The sequence below is a fragment of the Camelus bactrianus genome, chromosome 13, assembly GCF_048773025.1.
Source record: "Camelus bactrianus isolate YW-2024 breed Bactrian camel chromosome 13, ASM4877302v1, whole genome shotgun sequence".
Classification (NCBI taxonomy): Eukaryota; Metazoa; Chordata; class Mammalia; order Artiodactyla; family Camelidae; genus Camelus; species Camelus bactrianus.
The window spans coordinates 21,765,610-21,781,886 of NC_133551.1; the positions used below are offsets into that span (position 1 = coordinate 21,765,610).

At 40.8% G+C, this 16,277-nt stretch overlaps 1 protein-coding gene across 2 annotated transcripts in view; it reads right to left on the minus strand.

The window, feature by feature from the left end:
- Positions 1–3,826, minus strand: part of AK5 (adenylate kinase 5) — a 213,982-nt gene extending 210,156 nt beyond the window's left edge. The window contains exon 1 of one of the 2 annotated variants that reach the window (XM_010963381.3): positions 3,406–3,826. In XM_010963381.3, coding sequence (XP_010961683.1) covers positions 3,406–3,465 — 60 coding nt within the window. In that variant the 5' untranslated portion in view covers positions 3,466–3,826. The remainder of the gene's footprint in view (positions 1–3,405) is intronic. The other variant, XM_010963379.2, reaches the window with a different exon arrangement.
- Positions 3,827–16,277: the final 12,451 nt, after the last annotated feature.

Here is a 16,277-nt window from a genome sequence, read left to right on the forward strand (position 1 = left end):
ACCTATAAGCTCTTCAACAATACACTGTGGGTCTTATTTATTTTTCAATATCCAGCCTCTGACACTGTCCCTTGCACATGGTAGGTGCATACTGGACTGCTCTCTAATTAGGAAAAAATTCAAGCAAAACATAGAGTCTAAGTCTAAAAAAATATTTGCTATACAGTAAGTCACTACAGTACCTGTTCAAGTTACAGAGGAAAACCTGGTGTCTGATGTGTCACATGTACAGTTTCTAAAAATGCTACACACCTGGAAATGCTGATTCCTTGGAACTGAACTGATGTGCAAAATATTTCCTTCGGAGTATTTCATGGAAAAAGCATAGAGGATTATTATCACCATTATCTGTACACAAAACACACACCCTTTGAAAGACTGACATCTTTCCTGAATACAGTATTTTATTTTCAAATTATTCTGGTGCAATTTGCTCAAAATGGTAGGCAGTTGCTACCAGGTACATTTGTCCTCTGAAATCCTAAATAGTGTGGGATAGAGTGTTCAATCAGAGGACTGACTGCAGAGGGAGGTCAACTGCAGAGGGAGCAGATGAAACTAACCCGAGCATCCACACCCAGTTTGTGGCCATCCACACACCCACTGACACGCACATTGCATTAATGCCTCACACTCCTCCCAGTCAACTCCGTGGCAGTGCTTACGCTGTAGTTTTGATTCCAAAAACCATACATTCCTTTTTCCACACCTTGCAAAAATATGATATGAGATAAAAAGGAGATGTCAGATTATCTGTGCTCCATCAAATCACTCAAGATTAGGTCTTTAATTTTTAAAAAATCCCTATTATTGCCTAAAATGAGTGTACAAACTCAGTTTTTTAATGGAAAATATACATTTCCAGCCTCCCTAAATGACTCTGACTCCCCAAAGGGTACTGATTTTAGGAGGGAGAATAGGTTCCACTTATCTGTGAATAATTTGAATCCTTTCTTCTAACAATCAGCCACCATCAGGATCCAAAACAACCAGCAGATTAAAAAAAAAATCACTCTATTTGAATTAATCCTTCAAAAATTTGGATAATCTAATTTGACTTTCCCCAGTATTCAAATTAATTGCCAAATCTCTGCTCTAAAATGCAGCAATACAAGATCAATATATACACCATTAGGTTAACTAGAGTTAAGAACTCAGACAAAATCAGGGGAAAGTGGTTTTTGTTTCAAACATTTAATCTAAAAATGGAAACACATTTCAAAGTTGAACCTACCAGAGATATCCCATTTAGCCTATGTGATGTCTCAAGTCAGGAAGAAATCTGAAAAGGTCGGTTAGATACAGCTAGTTGCTTGACAATATGCAGATTCAATAATCAGTCACTTGGTCTATAACGATATCTAATATCCACAACTGTGGCCAATGTTTTGGGTTTGGTAGATACCTAATTGCTAAACTTCGTATACCTGGAAACTCTGTATACCTATATCGTGGTTTTGAGGGAGAAAATCCAGTTGGAAACTTGAAGCATTTGGTTTTGCTGTCTATACTCATTGCATGGAGAGCTGCCAGATTTGACTTCTCTCTCGGGCTCTGCACAGCACAGACTCTTCCTACTGGAAGGATGGAGTCTTTGGAGGTCACCAGCAGTCTCCTTCCATCTTCCTATTGCCTGGGATTGCATTTGAGTACACTGTATTTCTGTATTTCACTTAAGCAAGTTGAATTCCTTTTCTGGGTGTGCCCTATTTTAAAACATCTTAGAATGGCCAAGGAAAAGCATCGTACCTTAACAAAAATGCCTGCCATCACTTATTTGCATACACAGCATAGATTTTCATGAACAAACTATCAAAATTCTCTGTGGTTATCAAAGAGGAAACAGTCCCCAAATTTATAAAGAAAAAAGGTGTACTATTAAGCAGCACTTTGCAATCAGGTGACCTTCCTGTGGATGTTTCTAATTACCATTTTAGGGATGAAATTAATTTCAGTAGCAGTATTCATGACAAAAACCTTCAGCTCTTCATTTCCACATTTACTTTTTGAAAATTAAAAAAAAAAAAACTTTTAACAAGAATCCAACATACTCCCAAGATCTGTCCTTATGCAACACCTCCTGGCTATTTTCAAATACTAGTAAACGCTTGCTAGATTTGGGTTTCGCATACCAGGCTTGTGCTCATTGAGGGATTTACCTGGAAATCATGGCTTCAGATGGACCTGTAAACCGTGGCTTACAGAGCTGAGAGAAAATGAAGATCTGTAATTATGGCGGCCCATTTTAAAGATAATTTGGGAAAACAGAGCCAAAATTATTTTCCCAAGTAGTGTTATAAAATTCCTTTTAGCAGAACAAATCCCCCAAACAGGAGAAAGAACAACGCATGACTTAGTTTACTACATCAGTCCACAGAAATGGGGGACCAGTTTTCAGGGCTCGCTCTGTGAAGGTTGGCTCGTTTCCATTTTATTTTATTTTTTTAATCTAAGTAAAAACACAGGATTCAGGAATGTTTTAAAATTCAAATACGGGGAGAAGGAAAGATGCAAAACGTTCCGCGACATAAGCTACGGTTTAGAACTAACCAAGGTTCCAGTTCATCCCTCAAGCCTCCTCTCCCACATTCCCAAAGTGTCCCTCATCCTCCGGGTCCCTGGTGCAGACGATGCTGCGATGAGGTCGGAAGACAGAGCAACAGGAGTCAACGCCCGCCTAGCTGCTCCCTTTCCACTCTTTTTCTCTAAGTGGGATGAAGAGGGCAGGCGAAAGCTATGGGCTGGGGAGGCGAGCAAGGAGAATCATCCTTTCCACGGCGACAGAAAACGTGCTCAGGAGTTCATTCACCGAAAGCGCAGAGCAGCGCTGGGTGCCTGCCACCCGAGAGGCAGCGCTGCACTCGGTGGGTTTGGACTTGCTTTTTGCATCTTCATCCCTCTCTTTCAAGCGGTCTCTGGGGGAGGGCTGCTTTCATCCCCACTTCCTCTTCAACGCGGGGTGTGGGGGGTCCCCACTCTGGGCGCGCGGAGGGACTAGGGCTCTCGACCCCTCGGTTCCGAATCTTTGCTTGCCGCTGGGCGCCCGCGTGCCCACCTGGCCTGGCCCCGGCCCCCTGAGAGCGCGGCCAGACGTTGCCTGTAGCCCACCCTGGGTGTCCACATCTGAGGGGTGGGCTGGGGGCAGCCTGCTTCTATAACCCGGCTAGAAGACTGAAACTTAATTTGCAAGATGGGGGCTTCTGAGCGCAGCCATCCCGCAAGAACCCCCGCAACCCACCAGAAAGGCGGCTACCCGCGGCAAGAGGGCGAGCGAGCTTCTGCAAGCACCTTCACTTCCGTGCCCCGCGTAAGCTAGGTGGGACGGGGCGCGGCTGCCTCACCCAGAGCCCCGGAGGTGCCCTCTCCCGACCCTCCCGTCCCTCTCTGCCATACCTAGCCCCCTACCTCGAAAAGCTGAGGTATTTCCCTCCGGGCCAGATACTCCTTGGCATCGTTGGTGTTCATGGCTGTGCCGCGCGTGCCTTGGGGCGCAGGCGGGAGGCTCTCAGGCTGCGGAGACCTGCGCTGGGGCTGGCGGGTTCCGCGCCGAGCACGGTGCAGCCCTCGCTCTCACGCGCAAACGCTCACAGGCTCAGCTCTGGCCGCCCAGGCCGGACCCCCGCTCCGCCTCTCCCCGGGGGCTGTGGTTTCAGCGTTCCCGCCGCCCCCGCCTAAGCGCTGGTCCCCGCGCCCGAGCTGCGGATTCGGAGCGGCGGCTCCCCGGGCTGCTGGCGGCGCGGCCGCCGGGGGAGGGGCGGAGGGAGCGGAGGAGGGAGGACCGCGCGGCGGACGCACGGCAGCAGCCCGCCCGCGTCTCCCGCTCCGCGCACCGCGCTCTGCGCCTCCGGAGTCGGGTCTGCGGCGGCGGCCGCCAGTCACGGCGCGTGGGCTGCGCGGGGTGCGGGGGTGGGGACGGCGTGCGCGGGGGGCTCGCAGTCACACCCCTCCGTGTCACACCATCGCCTGGGCGCTGCGCGCTCCGCCCCCGGGACGCAGCAACCTGGGACCAGGTGGCCGGAGGAACAGAACGGGGGTCTGTAGGAACCTGCCACCCTTTCGCCTCTCCGGACCTCTTTACACAGGCGGGCGCGCGCGCGCGCGCACACACACACACACACGCACGAGTTACTCCTGCATGCCCAAGGAGCTCCCAGGAAGACACCTAATTGTCACAGAATCTATCTTTCATTCCTAAGGTTACCTACCGATCTTTCATAATAGGCAACTGGGAGTAAGGAGAAAACGGGAATGACGGTGCGGAATCCATCCCCTTAAGATAATTTTTAGACCTTGGATATTTCTATCCTTCAGGAAAGTTTTGGTTGCTGGCTTCGAATTTTTTCTCTGTTAGTGTTACAAAACCTTACAGATTTCGGTATAAGGTTTTACAGTGAGGTTGCAATCTTCACTAACAGAAGGATTAGTAAGTAATCAGCTAGTTATTTCTGTAGAGAGGGAGGGAAGGTGGAAAAAAGAAGTGGGTGGCAGTGGAGAGCTGGAGACTGCTTAATTTGTTTAGTAGGTGAGGTGGGTGCCAGCATTAACCTGATGTGCGGAGTGTGAAGTTGGTGGACCGTGGACCGTCGGAGCATCCCAGGGTCAGTATGGGTGGGTATGGGTGGGTACGGGTGGATGTGAGTGGATGTGCTAAAGCAGCTATACAGGTCAAGTATTTTCCTGTTACAGACCATCGTAAAAGTGCACACATCCTCCTCCATGACTCATTTCCCCATTATGATGTCTTTTCATTGCCAGCTGTAAAGATGGTCCATGCTGTCCTGAGAACATGACCTCTAACTCTGTGCAAGGCCTGACACTGTGAGGTCATGTGAGAGGGAAGGAGGCTCTGATAGGCATTGACAGCTGGGGTCAGGCCAGGGAGAGAGGCAACACTGCACCTGCTTCCAAAAACCAGTGTCTGAATGTCCATTTCAAGTTCATCTTTGCCGATCTTTCCTTGGTTCTATTTCTTGTCACACGAAAAACTGCTATTCATGCCTTCACTATAGCTGCAGTTTTGTTTTCCCCAAAGGAGGGGCTCAAAAATTAATTGAGTTTTGTAAAGTAAATGAAGTTTTCTGAACACTTGTGAAACCATGTGTCATATGGTAGCTTTAAATGAGGCAGGTGTTCCTATTCCATAGAAGTGGGTTTCTGCCCTCAGAATATGCCACATCACTTACTGTTCCAGCTTCTGACATTCTTTTTCTTGTTTAAGAGCAGGTTAGGGCAGGAGTGAAGCGTTGTCTCTTCCCAACGTGACAACGCTATGAATACCAGGGTCCGTGGCATGAAAGCTTACTTTATGAGCAGGTACAGCCAAGGCAAAGCACCTAAGACTGAAGAGGCCACTTTCTGCCGGACCTTTCAAGGTCACCCTTTACAGACAAGAACCCGGCAGAGCACAGCTCACATCTTCCCTCCTGGGGAGGAATGGATCCTGAAGGGATACAGGATACTAAAAGCACTTTAGTGTAGTCAGGCAAGGATGGCAACTTGCTTGTATAAAGAGAATGGATAAGACTGCATTGCATTAAATACCCTGGACAGCCTGAAAAACGTAGCAGCTGGAGATACGGCAGATTTTCAGGTAGCCTTATGCACTGACAATCAGTGCTTTTTGGTGTGTTCCAAGTGTATGAGAGCAGCAAGATGCTCATAGTTACTTTTGCAATGGGAGTTGTAGCCTGTTATGGAAGGGCTATATGGGGGAAGTATAATGCTTCAAAGGCAAGCTGATGGTTTGGAAGAGAGGAAAAAGAAAGGACAAAGGACAACAAATACGTTCTTGCCATGGGAGACCAGGTTCATTATTTCCTGACATGAAATTCTGAGGGTGGGTATATAAAGGGCTCATGGCCCTTTGCCCTTTGTTCTCTTGGGGATGCATTCCTGCAACTCTGACAAATCAAGATGCCTATTGCATGCCTGGTGTCTCTGGGCAGAATCTCTTCTGCTCCCCTGTTGGGAGAGTGTGCTAGTTTATACAGCAGTGAATAAGACAAACATGATTCCTGCTGTCAAGGAATTTACATTCTCCTGGTGAGTGCGTGTAAGAAGTGCAGATGGTCAATAAGCAAGTAAAAATGCACAAACAACATTGGGTAGTGATAAATGAAGGGCAGATAAACAATTATCCCTCTCTCCAAAAGACGTAAGTAAGATACCAGATAGTGATCAATGTAATGATGAAAATCAAACATATGACTGAACTATTATGCTGTACACCAGAAATTGACACATTATAAACTGACTATACTTCAATTAAAATTAAAAAAATAAAATGCTTAACTGTTGATATGAAGCAAGGGGGCGGAGTCCAGATTATTTGCTGGACGTAGCGGAGGAAGTCCTGATAAACTTTGGGATGATAACTAGAACTTTCCAAAGGTCTAGACATCCTTGAGAAGGCGGCTCTTGGTGGGAATTTCTCTGGATGATCCCTAAAGGGAGCTCAGTGTTGGCACACAGGCTGTGTCTCAGTAAAGGGCCACCCCTTGCTCTGTCCCTGTTAAGTAGATGTCTCAGAGTAGAGACCATTTGCTCCATCCACACAAAGAAGACTCAAAGACTCTAAACCCAGGACAGCACTTCCCACAACCCACAGAGACGGCTGGGGCCTATGCTTAAATCCTCATTCATTCCTAACAGGTACTTACCCCATCTATAGTTTAAATGGAGCCAGCTTAACCACAGGAAATTTTACTGATAATGTGCCAACTGTTTCTCATTTACAGTTCCTCACCCCAGGAGAGGGGCCCTAATGGGATCAGTCATCAGCACTGGTACAGTTGATAGTAATGACATGATGACAAGTCTGGCCATAATACAAGGTAAAAATTTATTGAGTGTTACAAGTCAGGCATTGTGATAAGTCCTTTATAAAGTGCATTACATATGCCATATTTAGTTCTTAAATCAACCTGTGAGATATATTTTATATTCATTATATAAATGAAATAACTGAGATTCAGAGAGCCTAACTGCAGGGTTATACTGGTGGTCACTGTCAGTCCCACTGCTAAACCCTGAGCGTCCTCACCCTGAGAATGTCATCATCATGCCTTTCATGGTTACAAAGGCCTGCAGCTGTTTTTCCTTTGCACCTTTCAGTGTTTTCTGAAGGTTCTTTCATTCTTCCTCCTATTCCCTTCCTTCCTTTCTTTTTCTCAGCAGGTGTATTTTGTGTTTGAGGGGGAGTATGTTGTTTAAAACACAGGCCCCACCACAGAACACGTACAATAACAAGTTTATCCTCATAGATTTTCTAATTGTTCAAGATCCTTTTCTATTTGAAAGTTTTTTCTGGGTTTGGAGTTTGAACGGACACCACAACATTCCTATGTATTGAATTCTTGAGTGTTTATTTCTCTCATTTGGCGCACACACCAAAATCTCCCTCCTAATTATTCTGTTTCCCTCACTAATTGACAACCCAGTGGGCCATTTGTGTTTTCAGGGACATTTGTAAATGTTTTGCTTATCCAGAAAAAAATCTAAATATATAAGACTTTCCATATTGGGTATATTGTCCTGATAAATATGCCCCTTATTTACATTTTTTTTTCAGACTGTCTTTCTGAGTCTTTTACTTTTTTTGTAAGTGTGGAATACACATACTGGTCTGTGGAATCTGGGTAAATGCAGGCTGAAATTATAGTGTATAACACAATTGTTCAGCCAAAGCAGAATTTCTCTATGCTCTATTTCTTTTCTCCATACTGGCCAAGTAGCTGAGCCAGACACTTGGATTCTGGATCTCAAAGACTGCTAGAAATTCTTTGGCTAGTGGAGGTTAGAGGTAAGAGATTGAAAACTTTCCTACAATGTCTGACAGCATAAGGAATATTTCCAAGTATATAATTTATACACCAAGAATAGCTAAGATTTGGAAAGTCTTATATACTCGTCTAACTATTCATTCAGTAATACATCCATTGGTCAAACAATTATGAAATGACCTTTTATGTTCCAGACCTATGTTTGGAATACAAAGAACAAGACTCAAGGGGTTCACTGCCTGGTAGGGAGAGATGTAATAATTAAGTACAGGTAAATGTAATGATATGTTTTAATAACATGATAGAAGTAGATATGTGGAGGTAGGCTGTTTTGGTGGGGACACAAACGTGTATGACTCATATAAATATGTATATGGTGGTGGGTAGGAGGGTATAGCTCAAAGGGTAGAGCACATGCTTAGCATGCATGAGGTGCTGGATTCAATCTCTAGTCCCCTCTCTGAAAATAAAGAAGTAAATAAACCTAATTACCCCCCACATAAACCAAATAAAATAAAACAAACAAACAAAATTTTTAAAAATATATGTATATGGTAAAAAAAAAAAAAGCACTTAGAAAGTTGAAAAAAGAAATACTTTCTTTCAGCATTTATTTACCACCCTCAAAAAGTGTTTGTTTTTTCAGTTGTTTTCCCTTCCAAATTTCCCCCAGATACATATCTTTTCAGAAACTTTGTCCTAACTGTAATTACACACATTTCCATGCTTTACATGGCTATCTTTAAAAATAACTTTTTAAGAGTTTGTTCAGAAGTTTTGGCATAAGCAACTTAATAATTTTTCCCATGGCTGCACATTTTTGGTTGCTTCTACCATTATGCTATTATAAGAAAATCTGACATGAAGAAGTCAGTGTATATTTTTTTTCACATTTTAAATTATTCCCTAGAAAAATGTGCCCAAATGGGGTTACTGGATACAATGGAAAATGCATTTTGTGGTTCTTGATTTATTTATCAAATTTCCAGAAGGGTCTAATCCATTTACAGTGCCGTAAGCAATATTTGTAGTGTTTGAGAGTTCCAGTTTTACTACACTGTCACTAAGAAGGAAATATTTATTTTTAATTCTCAATTTTACCTTAATAGATTAAAATTACACATTTAAAGAATTTCATCATAACTTAATTCTCATCTACCTTGATAAGTCCTACCTTCTGTTATTTCCTTTCTCACTTGGGTCCTTTTCTTCATAACTCCCTTTTCTTTCATTATCTTTCTTTTGCTGTTCTCCCACGATCATGCTTTGTTTATGACTCTATTATAGTATTCACTATATTATGCCTTATAGAGAAGTTATTTGCAAAACTGTCCATGTCCTTTGATGGCTGTTAACACCTTTTGGAGGGACTTTATCTTTGTATCTGCCACAGTGCCCAGTGCAGTTTCTTGCACATTGTGGTAAGGCCTAACGTATGAAATACTTTACCGCAATGTCTTGTTTAATTCACAAAATATCTTGAAGTAGGCATTATTTTCCACTTTTAGATAAGAAGATAACGAAAATGAGTCGCAGATTACACAAGTAAAAACTGATTTAAATATATACATAGAAATCAAGTGCAGATGGATTTCAGATCTAAATATTAATGGTAAAACCACAAAGCTTTTAGAAGAAAACGAAGGAGAACATGTTTGTGACCAAGGAGTAGATAACAATTTCTTAAATAGTCATTAAGGATGTTTGTATATATATATTTTTTATTGAAGTATAGTCAGTTTACAACGTGTCGATTTCTGGTATATATGCAAAAATAAAAGAAAAGAAAATAAAATGGTTTTTAAAAAAGGCATTTGTAGTAAAAGAATAAATTATAAATCAGACTACATTAAGAGTAAGAACTTCTGTTCCTCAAAAAACATCATTAGAGAATGAAAAGGCACTCTGTTGAGTAGGAGAAAATATCTGCAATACATATATCCAGTCAGGGACTTGAATATATAAAGAACTTCTACAAATCAATAAGAAAAAAATTCTAATAGAAAAATGGACAAAAGACTTGAGCAGACACTTCTCAAGTGGGGATCTCTAAATCCAAATTCAAATGGCCAATAAATATGTGAAAAGCAATAATTTCTTCAGTCATCAGGAAAATGCAAATTAAGCCATACCCATCAATAGGGTTAAATTGAAAGAAAGAAAGTAAATACCAGTGTTAATGAGGCTGTGGAGTAATCAGAACACATATACACTGTTGGGGGAACGCAAACTTAGACAACCACTTTAGAAAACCATTTGGGAATAACTACTAAAGCTGATTAGTTTTGTATTTACCAAGATGTGTTAGAATGTTCATAGAAGCACTATTCTAAATAGCTCTAAACTAGAAACTACTCCAATGTTCACCAACAATAGAATACAGAAATTGTGTTAGATTCACAAAGTGGAATACTATAAGCCACAAGAGTCAACAGTCTACAGCTACATGTAACAATATGGACAGGTCTCACAGACACAATATTGAGTAAGCACCAGACATAAGAGATACAAGCTATGTGATTTCATTTATATAAAGTACAAAAGCAGGCAAAAGAATCTATGCTGCTAGAAATCAGGAGAGTGGTTACCCATAGGAGCATGAAGTGAGGGAGAGAGCTCAAGGAAGGTTTGGGGGATACTGCCCACGCTGCTCCTTGGTTTGGGTGCAGGTGACATGGGTGTGCTCATCTTGTGAACACTCATTCCGCTGTGCAAATAGAACATGCACTTCTCTGTATGTATACTATACTTCAATAAAGAGACATACTAAAAAGTAAAAGATGGTGAACTATGGGATTTAAACCCAAGACCGTCTCATTCTTAAATCCCATGCCCTCCTAACAGTTCCATGCTATTTTATCATTTAGTAAGCAGATCAGAAGAGAATTTGCAATCCATGGCCCTTTGCTTCTGCCTTTATTATTTCACTTAGAGTCAAATTGCTGCTATCAACACTATGCCGTTTGTAAGTAATAACTTATTTGTAGCTTAGTCTCTTTCCGTGTAAGCTTCTGAGCTTCTCGTCAGCTGGACCGCCATGTCCTAGAAATCTTCATTTTCCCAGTGCTTTGGACACTGCCTGGCCTAAAATAGATACATGAATGCAGGAATGAACTATCTATATCTGAATACATAGAATGCTTAGAATTCAGCCAAAGAAATTTAGAAAGATATCCTAGCAGGAAAGAGTAAGCTTTCTAATATTAAAAAAAAAATCCAAATAGGTTGAAACCTTTTAAAATTACACCATGTTAACTTGGAAGAGTTAATGCCATTTGTAGATATTTCTAATTTACCATATGGGAGTTCAGGTGCTGAGAAAATCTAGCTCAAGCAATGCCTTTGTAATGTCTAGAAATATAATGGTCTATAGCTACATGATTAGGCTACATAAAACAAAAGTAGCATTTTACAATAATTCATTCAGTCGAGTATTTCTTGAGCACCTACTATGAGCTGCCAACACACAGGCAAATAAGACACATGCACGGGACATGCATCTAGAAGAGAGAAACAGTAAGATACATGTGCCACAAGTCATTAGTGTTTCATATGTTGTTAGAATGTGATAAACATCATGGGAAAAGAAAAAGTAGATGAGAATAAGGAGGGCCAGGGGCCAGTTACAAGTTTTTTAAGAATTTTAAAATTTTTATACAATTTTTAAAGGTGACTTTCCATTTACAGCTATTACAAAATATTGGCTGTATTCTCCATGATGTATAATATACCCTTGAGCCTGTCTTACACCCAATAGTCTGTACCTCCCACTCTCCCACCCCTGTACTGTCCTCTTCCACTAATAACCACTAGTTTGTTCTCTATATCTGTGAGTCTGCTTCTTTTATGTTATGTCCACTAATTTGTTGTATTTTTTAGATTTCACATATAAGTGATATCATACAGTATTTATCTTTCTCTGTCTGACTTATTTCACTTAGCATAATGCCCTCCAAGCCACCTATGTTGCTGCAAATGGCAAAATTTCATTCTTTTTTATGGCTGAGTAGTAGTCCATTGTGATACATACACACACACACACACACGCCCCATATCTTCTTTATCTGTTCATCTGTTAATAGACACTTAGGTTGTTTCCATATCTTGGCAATTGTAAATAATGCTGCTATGAACATTGGGGTACATGTATCTTTTCGAATTAACGTTTTTGGTTTTTTCACATATATACCCAGGGGTGGAATTGCTGAGTCATATGGTAGTTCTATTTTCAATTTTTTGAGAAACCTCCATGGTGGCTGTACCAATTTACATTCCCATTAACAGCGTGCAGAGGTTCCCTTTTCTCCTCACCAACCTTTGTTATTCGTGCTCTTTTTGATGATAGCCACTCTGACCTGTGTGAGGTGGTGTCTCGTTGTGGTTTTGATTTGCATTTCCCTGATGGTTAGTGACGTTGAGCATCTTTTCATGTGCCTATGGCTGGTTACAATTTTAAATAGAGTGGTGAGGGAAGGTGTCATGGAGAAGGTGACATTCCAGTGAAGATTTGAGAAGGTGAGGGAGTTAACCCTGCCAGTATCTGGGGGAGCAGTGAGTTCAAATGTCCTAGGGAGGGAGAATGCCAGACTTGTTCTGGAAGCAGCAAGGGGGTCGGTTGGCTGGAGCAAGGTGAAGGATGGGAAAGGCAGAGAAGAATGTGACCAAGTCACACAGGACTTTGTAAACCCGTTAGTTCTTCTGAATGAAATGGGAAATTAGTGAAGGGTTTTGAGCCAAGACTAATATGATCTGACTCACATTTTAAAAGGCACATCTGTCTGCTGGTTTGGGAAGAGGTAAGAGGGCAAAGGTAGGAGCAGGGAGAACAGTTGAGAGGCTAATGTGACTCAGATGAGTGATGAAGTCAGTAGAGGCGATGAGAACTGGTTAGATTCTAGCTGTATTTTGAAGATACAACAAACAGGATTTTCGGACAGATCAAATGCAATAGATGAAAGAGAAGACATCAAGGATGGCTTCATGTTTTTCGGCCTGAGGATAGTAGGAGACTATTAACCAATTGGCCACAAGCAGCTTGCTAACTTATAAAAACAGAGACACAATGGAATTTTGATTGGCTTTGAAGGGAGCCTGGCACATGGCGAGTTCTCTGTCCTATTTACTGACCATGCTTCTGTTTTCATGCACAACCTTTGGCTTAAGGGCAGCCTTCTGAGTTCATGTTAGGTTAATGTACATGTTGCACCAAGTCAACATCTTGTGCAGGTAAAAGAGAGAAACTTCCACTTATTTCAGGAACACTGAGAACTTAATGTTTTAGACTTTCAATGTCCAATCATCAGTATAACTATTTTACGTCCCAGTGGGAAATCTGTAATTCCATCAAATCGGGTCTTCATCAGTCAGCCTACCTTGGCTATGATAAATATAAATAAGGAAACAATTCGAACCCCAAGGAGCCTCTAAATTTAAATGCCGTAGCTAAAATACATGGAGAAGCATTTTCATTTTGACTTAAATGAGTATTCTGACATACGCTTTGAAGTAAAAGCTTTTTTGAATCTCATAGAAGCCCCAGAGAAAAACAAATCTATGACATCAATTTATTTTTAAGTTTGTTTTGCAAATAACACATTTGAGTTTTTATTATTCTTTTTTTATCATTATTAACAAATGGCAATTCTGTGAGCCTAACGGTCTAAAATTTCTAAATCACACTTATGTGTCAGAACCAGTATGCCCTTTTAAGTGTCTACACTGCTTACTTTTGTGTTTTTACTATATGTCTTGTGAACAGTCTATTAGTAAAACATACATTAATCAGCTTAGGATGAGTAAGATACATTTTTTCCATCCAAGGAATGAAATGTTGTTTCTCAAGAGTCAAATGACATTCATGTTGATGTGCTAGAAAAATTTAAAACTTAACAGAATTTACCATCTGCTACTGTTTTTTTTTAAATCTTTTCCATTTAGCCACATTTTCTCTATTAGCTGTTTGTCTAATTAGGTGAAGTCATAAAACTGAAGACCTAGTAGAGATCACATGAGCGGTGATTAATTTAAAGAGTTCCCTTCCCCCGAATAAATCATCATTTTAGATTGTGCAAAAGAAAACTAATGCTAAAGCATTTCTGCAATCATGTCATTCTCTTGTGCAAACATTTTAGTGACCACCATTGTCTGCACTGTCCAGTATGGTACACTAGCCACATATAGCTATTTGAATTTAGTACATTAATTCTTTAATGGTAACTTCAACACAATAAAATTAAAACTTCAGTTTCTCAGTTGAACTAGCTACACTTCAGGTACTAAATAGTCATGTGTGGCTGGTGGCCACCATGTTGGATGGAGTTAGATATAGATATAGATACAAAACATTTCCATCATCACAGAAAGTTCTATTGGAAAGTGCTGGTGGAGAGAATAACTTGCAGTTTTTTTTTTAGCATAGCGTTCCAAACCCTCCACAATTTCACTCCAGTTTACTGCACTAGGTATACCTCCCACTGTACTGATCACGTGTGACCTGTGCGTCCTATAGTTTTTAAAATTTCTGGGCCTTTACTTATTTGATTCCCTCAGCTTATTAGTTCCCTGTTTTCCACTTAGCAAGATATTCCCACATCTACAAGGATCCACTTAAACACACTTTTCTTCATAAAAGCCAGCCATGTTCGGCCCTAGAGGATGGAAGTAATGTCTTTGCACTCTCCAGAGTGTGCTTGTACAGGGATTCCCTGCTTTTTGAGAGTTTGCTTTATGTCCCTTTGCCTTTTGAAGGACCGACATTAGTACTTGTTTTCTCTAACCAAATGAAATCTGAAGGTTTTTTCTTTTATGAAAAAAGGAGAAAAGCAAAAATCACGTTCAATGTTTGTTTTGCAGCTAGCGTTACAGAGGCAGCGCGCACTCCGAGCAGCACAGCGGCACCGCCGAGCTCCTCCCCTGGGAGCTACCCACCGCATTTCAGCATCAAGCTGCCAGAGCTTTGAACTGTGTCTGTGAGCATCTGTGTTTATCTTGATTTGTTATTGTTTCTAGCATTCTTTAGGTTTTTTTTTGAATTATAATTGACCTACAATATTATATTAGTTTCAAGTGTGCTACATAGTGATTTAATATTTTTATACATTAAGAAATGTACCATTTGTCATCATACAAAGTTATTACAATATTATTGACTATTATCCCTATGCTGTACATTACAGCTCTGTGACCTGTTTTTTTTAATGACTGGAAGTTTCTTTCTCTTAATCAGCCTCCACCTATTTTGCCTGTCCCTTCTCCCCACTCCCCTCTTGCAACCACCAGCTTGTTCTCGACCTATCAGTCTGTTTCTGTCTTGTTCTTCATGTGTTTTGGTTTTTTTTAGATCTGACATATAAGTGAAATCATACAGTATTTGTCTTTGTCTGTCTGACTTATTTCATTTAGCATAATATCCTCTAGTTTCATCCATGTTGCTGAAAATGGCAAAATTTCATTCCTTTTTATGGCTGAGTAATATTCCATATATACACACATATATATCTCACGTCATCTTTGTCCATTCATCTATTGATGGACACTTAGGATGCCTCCATATCTTGGCTGTTGTAAACACTGCTGCAATGAGTAGAGGGCTACATATATCTTTTTGAATAAGTGTTTTCATTTTCTTCAAAATAAATATCCAGAGGTTGAATTACTGGATTGTATGGTATTTCTATTTTTAATTTTTGGAGAAATGTCCATACTGTTTCCATAGTGTCTACATAGTTGTTTCCCACCAACAGTGCACAAGAGTTCCCTTTTCTCCACATTCTCACCAGTACTTATTATTTCTTTGCTCCTTTTGGCTGACAGCCATATCTTGATTTATTTTGTGCCTTTATTATCAAAATGTGTCCCAGGGTACCTGCTTCTTTGCCTTACACCACTCTGGCTTCTGGAAGTTTTCGCAGGAAAGCTCTGCTTCCAGAGAGCAGGGAAAACCTGTCTCTCTATCCTACCCAGTAGAGTATTTATGTACTTTTGTTTCTGTCATCTGCTCCAGCCCCTAAAATGTATCTTCATGGGTGGACCACTATGCAGCTTACTACAGTGTCATGTGCATAATGAATATTCTAAAGTATTGATCTGAGTAATTTATATTAAATTTAAATATTACTTCTTCTGCAGTGTGAGTATTTACAGCCGGACTATTTGACGTGCTTTGAATTTGTAAATTTATTTGCTCCATTTTTTAGAATTATCACTTAAAAATTTTAACACCTTTATTGTGGTATGGTTCCTATACAGTAAACTACACATATTTCAGATGTACAATTTGATGAATTTTGATAGATGTGTACACCCATGAAACCACCACCACAATCAAGATAGCTAACATTTCCATCACTCCCCAAGAGGTGCAATTTTCAAATTCCCAATTTGTCCCTTCCCACTCCTTTTAACCCCTGGTAAAATAAAAAATTATTTTATTTAAAAAATTTTTTTCAGGCCTTTTTTTGAGGGGGAAGGTAATTAGGTCTAGGGTTATTTATTTAT